Genomic DNA, 15,692 nt, shown 5'->3' with positions numbered 1-15,692 from the left:
GCTGTTGCCGCCGCCGCCGCCGTACCTGCGTTGCTAGCGCGACCCGCGAAATTTCGAAAATGAGTCAGCTAATGCTGTTAGGTGGTACTAGTCCGCATGTACAGCCCTGAATTAGCCCCCGAACTTCGCACAGCGCTAACTCATGGCGAAACTGCAAACAAACCTGAGTGCCTTCTTGTTGTTGTGCGGCTCATTAGTAGGGCGTGGCGGATTGCTACCTGCGCAGTGTTTGTTTGAGCATATTTTGCCCTGGCCGTAGCAAATAGAGGCGTTACGCGGCCAGCGTAGGGCCGCGTAGGGTTGAGCTGTCGTTGGGAGGTGTTGTCCGGCACCATATCGTTTATACTCACTTGCACTTCTTTCTGAAGCACTTAATAGAAAATTAAATATGTAATAAAGGATGCAGGGTAGCATCTACACCATAACGCTTCCGTCATTTTACAACTGCAAGGCAGCCATTACTGCAGTCGATGAAAGATCATTACAGCAAATATTTGCGTAACTGACAGGTCTTCTTGACAGGCCAATTTCATTTGAAATCAGCTGACAGATCAAATAATATGCTGCAATACTAAAGTGAGTGGTCAAAAACAGCTATTTTGTAAAGGAGGCAAAAGATATTTGGTTCGTTGGAACTATCGCGGTGGCTCCTTCCTAACAATAGGTGCAAGCCTTTCTAGAAGAGAAAAAATCGCACAGTAAGTGATTAGTCTCAGTGGCGTTCGGTTAGCTTTGGAAATAACGATTTTCGCTAAGTGGACTAATTGTGTTAAAATAATCAAACAAAATCTAACTGTAAATGACAGATAGAATTTTACGTATTAGAGATATGGAAATAGAGATGTTGCACCGAACCGAAATATTTGTCGGTAAAACAATATTACAATTGAATGGTTCAAAATGACGTGCCAAAGAACTTCTCATTCCGGTAAAAGGAAAAAGCTGGTAACAGCGAAGGACAATAAGTATGTATACATTAGTTTTAGTAATATTGAATTTGCAGCGTCTGATCAAAACGATCAGTTACAACTTCCTCTAATCAATGGTTATCTTAAGTTGGTAAAAAAAAATCCTATAAAGACGTTATCTTTTTACCATTTGTGTTGGAAGATGTTTCCTGTGTACAGGCGTACTTTTCCTTTGGGTACCGCCATTGTGAAGTGGATTGCCTTTTTTTTTAGTTTTTTATTCTGAAAATTTCAACAGGTGGTCTCTTAATAAGGGTGAACTTGTGAACTTTCTCTAAATAAAATTTGTAGTCTTTCAATCCAAGCGGAAGTGGCGATTTTTAACGATGCAGATTATTCGTATAGCCGATAGTTTGAACAAACAAATCTATCGTGTTCGTTTAATGTAGGCCCATTTCTATTACGCGAAGAATTGTACTGCATTTGTAAGCAGTAATCGAAGTTCATAAATCATTCATGTCGATTATAAATAAAAAAAAAAATACAAGTCGTGCAAGGAGCAAATGATTTCTTCAATACAAACGGCATTCGTAGTTGAAAAAAGCAACCGGCGATCAATAACAAAAAATGATAGCTTAAAAGATAAATAGTAGTATCAATTTATGCAGACGCATTGCCGTTTGAAATATATAGTCGACTATTTAGCATTGTGTTGCTGAATGTTTTGCTTTTATCCGAACAAACGGGTTTAGAGATGCTCGCCCATTTTATCAATAACTGTTACGTGTACTAAAGGGTTTCACAATTTTTTCGTTTTTTAGTATTCTAGCAGAGTGAGTCAGTGCATTGGGTGAGGTGTAGTAAAAGATCATCAATCGTTGGAATAGAACAAGCAAACAACCTTCGACTAGTCCCATTGACATTCTGAATGTTTACTTATTTTGGTATTAATGGATTGACTTCACGAAAGAAGAAACACTGGAGCATTTTTCTCTTGCAAATATGCTCCTTTTTGGGATTCGCTTAGGAGGGGATGTTGCCGACGGTTTTTGACGTGAAAAAGGTACATTCTTGTCAATAAGCGCGAAATACGAATATTTTACTTTGTGTTTATATAAATGGAAAATTAATTGCTTATTATCACCTTTGCTATTATTAACTAGCTTATGGTACAATTTCGGTTCCACGCTAAGCTCATTTATAGCACCTGAGGTTAAGAGCATATTAAGCAGCTGTGCAGATTATTCGTTGTTTTAGATACCGACTCTGGGCTATGCGATCTATATGTTAAATGAGGTTCACAGTACAAAATATTTTAGGCTAGTAGCAAATTGCGCTAGTAGATGGTACTACTGTTCGGTACCTAAGGCGGTCTCCGAAACCGGACGTAAGCACACTTCGTTTTGTGTTTTCCGGGACTCAGCGGCCTGACAATGCTGGACTAAGGCAGCGTCAAGCTCAAAACATTTACATTCAGTATATAATCTCTCATGCAGGCAAATGGTAGCTGCGCGTTTTTTCAAGCTTGCCATCGAAATCGTTAAATCTGGGGAATATTTTCGATCATTTGATAGCAACGATTTAAGTTGTGCAGGTTTTGTGCCCATAAAATTTGTAGAGTACCTAGCGTCCAAATTATATTATGCTGCGAGCTGTTCGGTTCGGTACCAGGAGAGATGCGACGCGTATGAAAACCCCCCACGTAAAAAGAAACACAAAATCGTGTTAGGTGCTATAAGGTCTTGCGTCTAAAACAAATGTTTGAATGTTTATGTTCGGCATTGCCGTCAAAGAGGCCCCCAAGACCACCACGTCAGGCAAAGGCGTTACCGCTGCAGCATTATAAGGACAGGTATTAAGGTTATGCTGGGGTAAAAGCATACGTCAGTCAATAGCTAAACGTATGACATATAACCTGCAGGTCCATTTTAATATTTTTGGTAACCTTTTTAGCGTAGAAATTCTTCCTTCATTAAATTGTATGAGACTAGTGTAATCCACTTTTCTGACCTTCCATCCAGTGAGATCGTCTTCACTTACGTCGGTTTCAAGCCAATTTGCCTGTCTCGTTATCTTGAAAACACAGAAAGACTCTTGTGAATATTAACGTTCAAAAGTCATTGAAATGATTCTCTATATTTTTATTTCATTTTATAATTCTACATGCACAATGTCATAGCATATTTTTCAAGTAGCTACTGCTTGTCTATTCTGAGATCTGTGTGGAATACGTTGCTCGATAGCATCAGGTCCTGACTGCGCGAATCACAAGACAAAAGACCTTTCTCAGGTAAGCATGCTTTACTTATTTCATCGGTTATGTATCGGTTATGTCAGTGGCGTATTACATATCCATATTGATTCACGCAATTGCGGTGCAGAAAAAAATCCAAAACTGTGTATTATTTTCCAGCCGATTATTAAAGATATATTCATTCAATTGAACAGAATATGCTGTCCTATACTGTGTTGCTACGACTGTATGGGTATGTTATCGTGTACAGCTTCGGTACGTGGATATTTATGCGACAGATTTTCAGCTACTGCAATGGCCAGCCAACGAAAAAATTCAACTACGTTAGACAGGAACAAAAGGTAAGAGTACTTCCGCGCGTCATTAACTCTATAATTTAAACACTATGAGATTTGATCAAACATACGTTCAATGTACTTTATAATGCGATCTTCGTCAGCTGTGCTTCTCCTTCCACGCGTTATTTGATGAGCTGGGAAATAAACCAGCGATCCTATGAGTAAGAAAAGCCGACGAATATTTCCGAGAACTAGAGGTTACCTGCTATTCATGGTTGATTTGATCCTCTTTCGTTTATAGTCTGCCAGTTGATTAGCAACGTATATGCTTCAATTGATTTCTACTGTCTTATAAATGACTGTTCACTAATTAAAACGAGACCTTGTGTTGCTGTCAAAAATAGAACAATAGCGGATTGGCCATAGGAAACATTTACGTCGAGGTTCTTTGTATGTATTTTTTACATAAAAAAAGCTGAACATAAAAAACCACAAAATGAAAATGAAAGGATCAAAGCATTTATTCTAACACAAAAGTTCCTCGACCGAGGTCTGATTTGGACCGTCGCCAGCGTGATATCGACCGCCGAGTTCAATGGTTTATGGCACGCCAGTATCGCGCATAAATGGTGAAAACACCAATATAGGTAAATCAGGCGACCTTCAGTAGCAACATGTAGTCCGGCAGCTTGCTTTAGCAATGTGGGCTTTACACGACCCTGCCGTAGGAGCTGGTTTGTTGCTAGATGTTCCCAGATTAACGAGATACCAAATTATGATGTTAGGAATATTTTGAAAACAAATCAAATCAGTGCTGTCCTAGTGAAGGCCTGAAAAGCTTGTTAATTTGCCTTTGCCATTCTTTCCGACGTACGCTTGCCAAATAACACTACAGTAGATAAAGGCCTGTCTATATCGGTCGGCGTATTGTAGACCTCTGGTACCAAAGCGCATCGGAATTCAATGCTTCCATCTTTCGGATAGTTACCATACAAGCAATATGCACATAGAAGCAGAAGGTTGATAGAGGTTGCTGAAGATGTAAGCGACGTTCGCTGACTCCTAAAAGGTTATTTGAGTAGGCAGCAGGCGTATGGACCCGGCTAGCCGGGTCTTGATAATACCGGGGAGGGTCACAGAAAGTGGCTAAGGCTATTATCAGCAGTGACTCAAAAACTTGACCGAACAACGGGAGTTGAGCAGTATTACCGTCTATTGCAGTCCACTTCTCCTGTACAAATGAGTTTCTAAGCGAGTCTAAATTGGACCGAGTTTATTGTTTTTATTACTAGTGCCATCTTAAATGCCACTCAGAAATCTACCAAGATGGTATAAAAACATAGATTTCTACGAATGTTCGCCACCTAGTTCCACGGCAACAGCGCTCGCAACTAGTGAAATTTGTACTGACGCAGAGGTATCCTATGGTAGATACCGTATTGTTTTGTTTTTCATTAGTATACGAGGGTAACCGTGCGCAAACGAACTGTGAGAGACTGCAAACGGACTTAAGGTCAACAGTAACCTATGGATGGTTTCGACTGAAAAAGGCACCGAGTTACGATAGTCAGTGTCGCTAGTTAAACTTAGACCCATTGACCATTATCTCTCTGTGCACTTGTGCCCAAAGAAAGTTCCCGGAGTTTAAGTGGCTTCGACGTTTGATTCAAGTCCGGCTAAAGAATATGTGATTTCTGGGACAGTACAAACCGTTCTTTTCGTTAGTCAAAGGAACGAACTGCTGACAGCAGCCCGCATATTCAGTTCTGTTCATATCCAATACGACGCACTGCTTCGAGCATAGCATAAAAAGAACGAGCGGGTAAATATTGAACGTGGTTGAGTTGTGTAATGGAGCTGCTACAGCGGTTATATCAGGTACTCCGATTAGTTACTCTTTTCACTACTATAAAACATTCGATACATAGCTATGAAAGACGATAGATCTACAAAACCCAAAATACTTTAGTACTTTGGCTGTTGCTATTTCAGGTGTTTATTGTAACCGGTGGTATGGGCGGAATTGGTAGAAAGGTCGTTGAGCGGCTTTTGTCACTTGGGTCGTTTGTCATAATAAGTTAGTACTCAAACAGAACATTCATAATTAGAAAATGTATTGCATTAACATTTACAACACTGCGTCTACTTCTTAAGCAAGCCTAGCAGATATACTATATATGTTAGAACAATGAAGTTTAACTCCTTTAAATGGGTTGAAATTAGCCGAAGACGTATATTACTCTCAATCGTCGAATAAGCATTTCTAAAAGTAACGCATGAGCGTAACGTCGGGGGTTACGTATCGATCAAGATTCATATGTATTATGTCTCTGGGTTTGAACACGCGCGTTCGCTAACTCCTGATAAATTCGTTCAGGGTGCTCTTTCTGATTTTTACTATAGGAAGACGTATTCTATCGAACCTTCGATGCTTTCTTCAGCGCAGTTTCGAGCTTTTACTGCTACCCGGATCGCAGCCGCTGTCGATACGTATAGATACGCACGCGTCTCCATTCTGTGTTAGGCATAAGTTGAAGGCGTCGCTGGCCCAAATTGCCAGTGCGCGTCTAGTACGCAACTTTTATGTTCAGTCATTTCCAATTGCTATTATTATTATCTTCTAGCGGGTCGAAGGTCGGAGAAGGATTTATCACTCAGACAGTCGTTTGAGGACATCTCTAAAATATCATCGCGTTATCAGTACTTCAAAGTTGATCTCGAATCGATGACAGATACGGTCCGTTTCTGCGAGGAGGTCAACGTCTCATTTAGTCGACTGGACGGAATCGTTTGTAACGGTACGCCAATAATATTCGAATTAAAATTTAATAATTGGAACATATAGAAGCGAAGAGATAGTTCGCCATAGCTATCAACTATAGAAGTGCAACGATGACGCCAGCCTAGAGAATTGCTAAAGTACAATCGAATACGGTCAAAGCCAAAGTTTAAATCATTCATGCTTTTAGTCCTCGTCCTTATCACGCGCCCAAAATGAGTCCATTGTCAAATAACCATTATTCGTTCGACCATTTTTTGGCTGAACGCCATCAAGGTATATATTGTGAATATAGCAATAATAGCTCTGGTAGATAGTCAAAAGTTGTCGTGTTACCGGTTATATTGCCATACCTCACTCAAACAATTTGTTTATTCTGTCAAATTGTATATAATATGAATGTTGTGGTCTTTTTCTAGCTGGTACATTGGGAGGATCATATCGCCTCACTTCAGAACATTTCGAATCGCAGCAAGCAGTCAACTATTTATCACCAATTGTAATAATAGATCGACTTAAGGCTAAACTGAAGTCTACGAAACAGGGAAGAGTCGTGCTCGTTACCTCAGCAGTGCATTATGTGAACTTTTGCAACTTAGACGACTTCATGTTCAAGTACGTAGCTAAACGAACAAACTAGTTTCGTCAAAGTGTGACCTGCAGTTGGTTGAATTTCTCGGCGAAGTGCTACATTTTTATTATTTTTTTTACATCATTTTATCATTTATTTACATTACATACATGAACTTTTTAAATCTTAATTTACGGGCATCCTACTAAAAGTATGTACATACTGAAGCAACTAAGATATTTTACCGAATATGGGGCAATTTAAATCACAAAGGCCTTACGGATCGTATATATATATATATATATATATATAACACACGAGTCTGTGCTCATACTAATTGGGGAAATGCGCCGGTAACGTAGCGAAGGCTACTGTCCTTATTTAGGCTACGTCCAGTCAAAACTTGCACTCGTGTCATACGCACGTCATGTTGGACCTAGCCTATTCCAGAAATATGGCTTCACTGTCAATGCAGTTCACCCAGGAATCGTAAACACGGGTCTCTATGGCAGTCTACTGATTAAAACTATCGGACGCATCACTTTCATTGTAAGTTGACAACATACTCAATCCTTCGTTGTTTCACCAAACATATATTTTCAATATTATGTAAACTGAACAAATGTACGTAAACATAATTTAACGATACCTTTTGCTAGTTCGCGGCATCAACCTGTAGCAACGTGCAGATGTGTACCCAATAATAGTTACCTAAACGCACGTACCTAATGCAATGTTGAAATTTCTTTCAGAGTCCAATGACAGCTTCAGAGACCATACTATTTCCTCTGCTTTCAACAACGATGGAAAACGTAACGTGCCAGTACATGGAAAACTGTCAGGTTGTACCTCCAGCCAAGAAAACTATGGACAGCAAATTTAACAGACAACTCTACGAACTAACGAGACATCTGCTAGCTCCATGGTTGTTGGTAGATCAATAGGGTGGCTAGGCGAGAAGTATTTCCTGCAAGCTGCCCTGATGATGCAAAAAGAAGAAAGTCCTTGGTAGGTTAATGATAGATCTAGCTAGATTTGCTGTCACGGAACCTGCCACGTTCATAGTTCGCATATAGCAGTTTATAGGAACGATCCACTGTTTTCGAGTAGTGGGTCTTCTACGCCAATTTCTTAGCTCTTTCCCGGCGATTGTACACTGCATGTCTTTTTTATTTAGAAAAACCAAGGGAACAAGTAGATGGTTGAATAGGTCGAAGTCATTTTTGCCACCACACGTAATTCAAGTCGTTCCTATATCGAAATTAACATAGACTGCCAAAAATGCACTGGCGTGTCTTAAACAAAAAAAAAACTGTAATTTCAAGAGGACTATAGAAAAATAACGGTGTCACAACAGCTTTATCGCGGTACATTCGACTCGCTATTGCTCTGGTCTAAATCCGTTTGAATAAAAAGAGTGTCCCGTCCAGTAGCTAGATCTACAATCGACACCAAATTAACTTTCCTATTCAGTCGTTCAGCTGAGTTTACGAAAGTAACTTTACTCGTATGTGCGATATTGTTGCTTTGGCACCTTTTGTGTAGCAGCTGTGAGCGTTGGCAGGGAGTAACGCTTCACGAATTTATGCTGATCTCACGAAAAAAAATGCTCGTCCACAGGGAACTGTACTGGTGGGCGCTTCTGACAATAGTTGTCTGTAAATAATACACTTAAGCCGATCAAAGTAGCATCACGTGGATGTAAACAGATAAGTTTGTATAGAATGAAATTAGAAGAAAAATAGAAGAGGAAATATTGCAACTTTGTCCCTGTTTGAACTTTGTTGCTTAGGGATGCGGTATGTACAGCCTTCTCTGTGCGGTATTTATGTGGTCTGTGGTATAGCAGAATATATATTGAACAAAAGAAACCGAGTTTTTTTCAGCACTCTTTCCTATGGGTCTTAGATGGGCGTATGGTAATAGCGTATGATAATAACTATATTCATTAAGCACTGGGACTTGAGCAGTTCCGCCAGTTTCACAATAGTGACAAAGCAAGTATATCAACATATACAGTATTTTATACGAATGTTTTCAAGGTGTTTGCCAAAGCATTGTCTTACGTACCGTCTTCTCAGCGAACAATAAACGAATCATGTAATAAATTCAATTAATTAAGTTAAAAAATGAGTTCAAAGTTAGTTCGACAAACAATTGTTTATTTATATCTTTTTCATGGTCAATGTATGCATCAATCAATGTCTTTTACTCTCTCTTTGTGCAGCTATTTGCCGCAAGTAAACACTTTTCATTAAAGTACTATTATTATTATACATAGTAAAAAGCGTCGGGGAACTGAAAGCTCGTTGTGAGTCGAGTTTCTTATATAAATGGCAGGCGTTGTCTAGGATCAATGGCATAGCTGGCCGGGTCTCGTGATGAACTGGTTAACAATGATATGGGCAGACAGTTTTAACTAGTTCGTCCAATATCAACCTTGACGTCTCGTCGCAGAATTCTATTAGAATATCGTAATGTTGTGACATCTTCTCGAAGCACCGCTCTTTACAACATTCTAAAATAGCCTTTAGCGTCAGGAACACCTGTGGGATTGTGACCGAATTCAACGCGTTTTTTTAGAGCCTATTATTACTATGATCCACGATTTCTCTCGCGATATTAAACTGATTAAATACTCAATTCAGATTTAAAAGAATATTATGAATAATGAAAAACATTTAATATCAACTGTATTGTAAACACCTCAATTTCCATATGTTCATCGGGCTCCCCTTTGTATCGTTCAAACAAGGCACTTTGCGCCTGACTTAGGTTATGCTCTGGCGGTGCCAGAAGTGCAGCTAATAGGACCAGTGCAATCTGCACCTGCTGATGTGTATGCTCCAAAGAAGCCCGTTCCATGTGTGCATTAATAAGCGAATCCAATTCATGGAAAGTGATTTCCGCCGACTCGAACTCTGACAGTTTTACCTAAAAAAAAAACGCCATTTTACTGGATGACTGTATCGAGGCTGCTTAATCTATCATGTTCAAGTAGTATGGGACGGTAAATCAGCTTTATGCTCATCGTACGTGGAATGGTAGCATCATGGTGGTCATCATATACCGATTCAGATTTAATGACATTGAATAGGATTGACCAAATATAATATTGACTATTATAAATAACACGTTTGCAACACGAACCGATATGACAGCACAGTCTATTTAGGATAAGATAATGGTTAGCCGAACTTCGTTAATTTTCAGTAAACATGAGTTATTTCAATTTATATAGTAATCGTCTTCGTAAGTTGTTGGCTAAATCGCTCCTGTAGAAGCAGTTACTTTTAGTACTGTTGGTGTAGTCAGAGTTCCGTTAATTAAGCACTGAATCGTTCCGAATTTTTCATAACCTTATCATGGGGCTATAGTGATTGCAATCGATCATTGTCGTCCATACACTTATGGGCCCCATAAAGCTAAGATCAATTTCTCTATGATTATTCGCTTTGCGTAGCACATACAGTAGTCGTTAAAAAAAGCTACTACATAAACACCTTTGCTAATATAGGACGAACGAATGAAAGGATAGCGACAAGTAATTGTAAGCACATATCTATGGAGTACGTAAGAGAGTCGTTAATCGACAGTTTTTTTTAAAGGTATTCCGCAGTTGTACATAAAATTGGGTCGATATAAACCGCTTACCTGTGACTTGGCAAGTAATAGGAAGCATTCGACTTTCAGCACCGTTGATTCAGGCCACTTTTGGCACGCGCGCTCAAGAAACCATAGCGATTCTCCGAATCGCTCGAGTTGCTGTAGCTTTGAGCCAGCTTCGTAACATAATGAGCCCGCCATACCTTCTGATCCTAATCGCAGAATGTAGATAGAATTCATTGTTTGAGCAGGTCTAAGTTTTTGATCATTAATGTATCGTTTCACAGTTATCGTTGCAAAATGAAATTACCACAAAACACGAAACACATAATTTTTCTTATTTGATATTTTATCGCGATTCGGCAAAGGTTAGGCGGATATTGTTTCGGATTCCATGTGAATAACAAAGCATTTTGATGATTTGTTTACGGAAACGTTTAAAACAGTAAGTGCTCAAGGCTGTTTTATTATTTCCGGAAATTGTCAAGATTTAGCGGTTCTATTGAATTTTGAAAATAGAAGAGTGGTTGCAAAACTTTGCTTACCAACCTTTGTTCACTTCGGCTATTTTTTCGTAGGTGCAGATTGCTCGATGGTAACACTCGAGCCCGTTGATCAAATGATCCTCTATCGATGGCATACACAGCTTTTTAAGATTTAGCTCCTCTTTCATGTATGTTCTGGAAGATGATCCCCCGATTATGTAAACCGTTCAATCCGTTATTCCATTTTTCAGCGAAATAATCCCGTGGTCGAATGCCGCGTATATACCTATTTCTAATTCTACAAAATGTATACAAAGTACAGGCCTTTTCCAAACTCTGGTCTGCCGTCTACTATTACCGCAATTAAGATAAAAAATATTTCTGTTCGGTATTATAAAAAAAATTAATTTCTAATGAGAGTTAGGCTTTATTTTATTATATTTATTGTTGTACTAATATATAATAAATAAGTGTTATATTAACTATTTGCTTCCAGGCAGCCTAGTATGATGCGCATTACGTTAATTATTTTTCGTCGATCAAAATACAAAAGAATATTAGGGGCCTATGGAGTTTCGAGACTAACAGAACTCACAGTAATACATAGGGCGAGCATATTGAGGCCTAAGCAGGCTATGACAACGTACCTAGCCGCCTTGGTATAGTTTTCTGCCGCCGCTCCCAGTCGTCGAATGTTTGTGTATACATCAGCAGCAGCATTCCAGGCCATCGCAGCACCTTCTGGGAATTCCAATTGCAGTTCGCGGACCGCCAGAAGCTGTCAAGGTAAATCACAGTACCTGTTGATTGAGTAAGCTACCTAGTGGAGACTGTTGCCTTTTTGCGTTGATAGTTCTAATACAATTGATATTTCAATACACAATAGCACGCTGTAAACCTTGCCGTATATTTGTATAATTCACTGATAGTATAATATATTTAGTATTTTTTACTTCGATTGTGTGGTTCGAATCAACGTAAATGGGAAATTTTCCGCAGATTATTTCGCATTTAGAGTTAAATATTTGTGAGTGTACCTCATAACTATGTGCCGCGTCGAGGTATAGGGGCTTCCTTAGAAATCTCTTCCGAAGTTTATCTCGTATCTGGGCCATACTACGAAGGAACTCGTCCCCTGAAGGAGCCATGGTGGCTGTCGAAGACCGGCGGCTCTCCATCTGCAATTTAAACTATTTTTTAGCGTTTAATACTCATCACAACGATAGAAATAGTTGTATGAATAATAAAAAACAAGCAATTTTCTCACATTAGTTCGTTACCGAGATATAACAAAATCTGTAACGCGTCAGTGGGCGTTCTCTGTAGACAGGAATACGTACTGTTTACCAGTTATTCAATGTCTGTCATTTATTTCGCAATGCAAGAAGCGAGTGCTTGTTGCATTGCGAAATAAATTAATATCTTAAAAGGCGTTTGCGACTTGAAACCATTTCAATTTTTGTGTTCTTTTTTGTTTTTCAGTAAAATGACTGAAATGATTGTTAATATGTTAACTGTTCGATCGAACGATCGATGAAGCATCACACACGGCACAACAAAATTGCTTACAGAGGAAATCAGCTATCGAAATGATTCATTAATTTTTAAGCGCATTCAGTAAGCAATTCCAAAACACACTTTAAATTAAAGGTAGCCTCCATAAAAACCGGAGTATTTCATGTAACGACTTCATGTAACGACTTATTCAATGCGTAAGCTTTCGATTAATAGTTTATTAATATTGCTTAGTAATAGAACTTACTTTAATCGATTTTTGACAAATGAAAGGACCGATTCTTATGCAGCGTGTTCTTGCGATAAAAAGATACAAATGGTAGAAGGTGCATGCATTTTCTACCCTGTCGCGGATTTTTCAAGTAAATATTTTTAAAGTCACTGGTTAAAACGACTTAACCAGTTCGCTATATATTGTAGTATGCTATCAGATGATATAGATGAACAAATGTAACACGCAAGCACTCCCTGTCACGTATCGTCAGCGATCCACCAGTTGCCCTACAATCATTCTATACGCGTGCATGACGAATGGAATCTTTTAAAAAGATGTAGTGAATCGCCTAATTAGGTCATGGTATTACGTAAACACTATCAATTGCATTTCTTTATATGGTTTTTCTCTAGTATACAATATGTCGTCGAATTTCACTTGAAATGGGTTTCAAGAATGCCGAAGGAGGGCTCATGAGCCCTATGGAAGCGGCCATATTGGATTTCGCCAAATAAATAACTCAAATCCAATTTTCAATGCAGTTGATTCTTTCGACGAAGCAACATACGGCACAAGGTAGCATAATTCGGTAAGATTTATTAACGAAAAAGGACGCAGAATGAAAATAATGAGAAATTCAATTTTGTCTGTCGTTATGCTGAAAACACGCTACTGTCGCGCCATCTAGTGCTGATTTCGGTAAACTGTCTGCGTACTTAATTTCGCCTACTAACGTCCTCTCTTTCTCTACGATGTTATCCCATTGCTAGCAGGGTGCGTGTTATAGCAGTGCTGTGCACTCGGAAACCCGTCGTCACCCGTCCCTACACGGACCGATTTTCGAGGACATTCTTAGTCAACTTTCCCACTTTTATCTGCCTGTCTTTTTCGTGGCTGTGCTTCTGAGCGAAAATCGACATTTACAATGGGCGCCGGAAAAATGCTCGAAGACTGCGGCACCATCTGGCTCGAAAAGTACAAATATGTCGAGGCCGAAACCCGCTACTACCTCTGGCTACAGAAGAAGCTCTATGGGATCGATATCGAGGTGAGTGAGCTCGACAGTCTGCCGAATGGCTATGGGAAATAGTGGCAGTGTAGATGTTTTAAGCATCGTGAAAAAATGAATTGGCCTTAATAACGTGTGATCGCTAGCGTATTATGTGACTCACATGATACGTATTGTGTATCGCCGGACTCCTTTCAATGGATGGGATCCCCTCCCTATTCGCAGTGTGTGGGGAAACAGTTGAGTCATCATACCTCCCCGTATCTCACCCTAAGCCCATTCATACTCAGAGATTGAGTTTAGCTACGTGAAACTCCAGTCGCCGGCAATGTGTTAGCGAATTAGCTGACAGTCCTGCTCGGCCAGCTGGTGATTACGATTTCAGCCACTGTTCGATTCAACAGCAAGGGGTGGTGATAGCCTGCTTTGTGTTAACGAAAAAGGCTCTTTGTGTCCTTGTGTTGTTACTGCGGCTCTATGGCTGCTGCTGTTAACGCTGCCATTGCGGCTGTTTGTGGAGAACTGGTGTCCTGCCGCCGGTGAACACGTGCTAGCACAACGGCGGACGTGGAGGTAGCCATGACGTTTTTACAGGTAGACCTTAACTCTCGGTTCAAGGTAAAAAATTTAAGCGACTAGAAGCAGTGAGCGGCGTTAACATTTTAAAACTGATTTTAATACTGGAAATAGTGGTAAACTTTATGAGCTTTTTTTTGTATAACGGTGTTTGTATGTATGTGTGTGGGTGCGTGTGTCAGCATCTCGGGCTTATGAATTATCACCATATTTTATTTGTTCTATGGTTGTTGTATGGTTAAGTGTTGGAACGAAAATGACGTTTTTAATAAAAACGTGTCATTGCCTTAAATTTCAAGCTTAATTGACAAATTAGCAGTGTATTGATCGAATTGACACGTAACTCTGGTCGTAATATGTTGTCGCTGGAAAATATTTAATGATGAAGTTCTGGATCGTAATAAAATTTTGTGGGGTCTGGGGACGTTATTAACTTACGAACCGCTATGTTATTGTGGAGCTATGATATAAACTTATAAGTTTGTATCATGGCTCGGCAATAGCTATATCATAGCTAATAACTTATAATAATAAGTTTTAGCAAATATATGACCTATATCTTGTTCTGATATATATCTCGCCTATTCAGTTATAATAAATAAAATAGATAGTGGAATCACTGTTGGGCCTAGCATATCAATCTTTTCGTTTTTTAACTAGGGTTGTCCTCTCAAGCCACGCGTTTTTGTCATCAGCGATATATCTCTATGCGATAACACACATTTACACTTCGCGAGAGAGATAGTAGACCTACGATGCTTGGATTATGATTAAAGTTAGTCCACTATATTGTTACTATTAGGACGTGCTTTTTTATTTCGCCAAACAGTATTTAGTTTCAGAGTTTACTTAGCCAACCTCGCTATTGTTGAGGATGGAGTTTTGTTCAATTACTATTGCGCGACTTTGCGAGATTTCGTAAAAACAAGCTTTAATAAGGCGGTTCTGTAAAAATTAAAGTTGAGCAAACGGCGTCATGTCAGCTTTGTTTGTCTGTCCTACAAGCATGTACTCAGTGGGGCTCTGAAAAGTTCTTATTATTGTTACCGTGGGTGATTACTTTCTGTGCGAACGTATAAATCCTGTAGAATTTGTGTGCAGGCTTGTTGCTACATGTCGCTGTTTGTTGTTGTTGTTGTTGTCGCTGCTCGTGAATCGTCTCCGTTGATGCTGTGTTACCGTGTACTTGTTGTCGTTATTGTTGTTGTCGAGTGATGTGAATACAATTGGCGAGGGGAAACAGTGCGAGTGAGTTTTGTTTGGTGTTTTTGTGTACTGTTGTATTTTTGGCAGGATACTGCGGTGCCACGTACTTCGTCTGCTCCATCCCCATCCTTCTCCGCGCCCTTGACTGCATCGAGCACAAGTAACAAAACGGCAACGCTACCGAATCCACCGTCGTCAGCAGCACCACCAGCAACAGCGGTAGCAGCAGCAGCAGCAGCAACAACAACAACAACAACAACAGCAGCAGCAGCAGCAGCAGCAACAGCAACA

General features: G+C 39.6%; 3 protein-coding genes across 16 annotated transcripts; 2 read left to right on the top strand and 1 right to left on the bottom strand.

The window, feature by feature from the left end:
* The first annotated feature begins 81 nt into the window (after positions 1–81).
* LOC111260468 (polyprenol dehydrogenase) lies at positions 82–11,515 on the top strand. Of its 13 annotated transcripts, none has more exons than XR_015311079.1 (9): positions 82–698; positions 3,088–3,198; positions 3,357–3,503; positions 5,433–5,517; positions 6,065–6,238; positions 6,639–6,834; positions 7,153–7,339; positions 7,543–7,798; positions 11,378–11,515. XR_015311079.1 is itself a non-coding variant. In XM_086968342.1 (9 exons), exons 4-9 carry the CDS (start codon positions 3,360–3,362, stop codon positions 7,732–7,734), a joined length of 978 nt encoding a protein of 325 aa, XP_086824468.1. In that variant the 5' UTR covers positions 707–965; positions 1,730–1,971; positions 3,125–3,198; positions 3,357–3,359; the 3' UTR covers positions 7,735–8,920. The 13 variants fall into 13 exon arrangements, 12 of the variants coding, with proteins under 12 accessions (XP_022689004.1, XP_022689000.1, XP_022688996.1 ...); XM_086968342.1 differs by lacking the exons at positions 82–698; positions 11,378–11,515 and adding exons at positions 707–965; positions 1,730–1,971 and having other exon boundaries at positions 3,125–3,198; positions 7,543–8,920; XM_086968341.1 differs by lacking the exons at positions 82–698; positions 11,378–11,515 and adding exons at positions 707–965; positions 1,730–1,971 and having other exon boundaries at positions 7,543–8,920.
* On the bottom strand, positions 8,932–13,209 carry LOC111260470 (uncharacterized). Of its 2 annotated transcripts, none has more exons than XM_022833277.2 (7): positions 12,644–13,209; positions 11,919–12,059; positions 11,529–11,659; positions 10,946–11,076; positions 10,445–10,608; positions 9,620–9,724; positions 8,932–9,336 (listed from the first exon to the last, which is right to left on the bottom strand). In XM_022833277.2, exons 2-7 carry the CDS (start codon positions 12,057–12,059, stop codon positions 9,181–9,183), a joined length of 828 nt encoding a protein of 275 aa, XP_022689012.1. In that variant the 5' UTR covers positions 12,644–13,209; the 3' UTR covers positions 8,932–9,180. The 2 variants fall into 2 exon arrangements, with proteins under 2 accessions (XP_022689012.1, XP_022689011.1); XM_022833276.2 differs by having other exon boundaries at positions 9,497–9,724; positions 12,644–13,196.
* A 121-nt stretch (positions 13,210–13,330) lies between these two features.
* LOC111260471 (uncharacterized) lies at positions 13,331–15,663 on the top strand (the record flags this gene model as incomplete). Its single annotated transcript, XM_022833278.2, is given in 2 exon segments — positions 13,331–13,658; positions 15,489–15,663. Coding segments are annotated over 2 exon segments (298 nt in total), but the record flags the coding sequence as incomplete, so codon positions are not given.
* Between the last annotated feature and the right edge of the window lie 29 nt (positions 15,664–15,692).

This window comes from Varroa jacobsoni, unplaced genomic scaffold, assembly GCF_002532875.2.
Source record: "Varroa jacobsoni isolate VJ856 unplaced genomic scaffold, vjacob_1.0 scaffold_442, whole genome shotgun sequence".
NCBI lineage: Eukaryota > Metazoa > Arthropoda > Arachnida > Mesostigmata > Varroidae > Varroa > Varroa jacobsoni.
The sequence above is the reverse complement of the archived record's forward strand: the minus strand, read 5'-3'. Positions and strand labels throughout refer to the sequence as shown.

What these genes read in the sequence shown, in the direction of transcription:
- LOC111260468 (XM_022833269.2), top strand. Translation starts at nt 3,360, where the DNA reads ATGCTGTCCTATACTGTGTTGCTACGACTGTATGGGTATGTTATCGTG. An exon ending in TGGGTCGTTTGTCATAATAA is followed by an intron (nt 5,518 to 6,064) that starts GTTAGTACTCAA and finishes ATTATCTTCTAG; the next exon opens with CGGGTCGAAGGTCGGAGAAG. An exon ending in TTAGACGACTTCATGTTCAA is followed by an intron (nt 6,835 to 7,152) that starts GTACGTAGCTAA and finishes CCGGTAACGTAG; the next exon opens with CGAAGGCTACTGTCCTTATT.
- LOC111260470 (XM_022833276.2), bottom strand. Translation starts at nt 12,059, where the DNA reads ATGGAGAGCCGCCGGTCTTCGACAGCCACCATGGCTCCTTCAGGGGAC. An exon ending in AACTATACCAAGGCGGCTAG is followed by an intron (nt 11,077 to 11,528) that starts GTACGTTGTCAT and finishes ATCATCTTCCAG; the next exon opens with AACATACATGAAAGAGGAGC. An exon ending in ATGAACATATGGAAATTGAG is followed by an intron (nt 9,337 to 9,496) that starts GTGTTTACAATA and finishes ACAATCCCACAG; the next exon opens with GTGTTCCTGACGCTAAAGGC.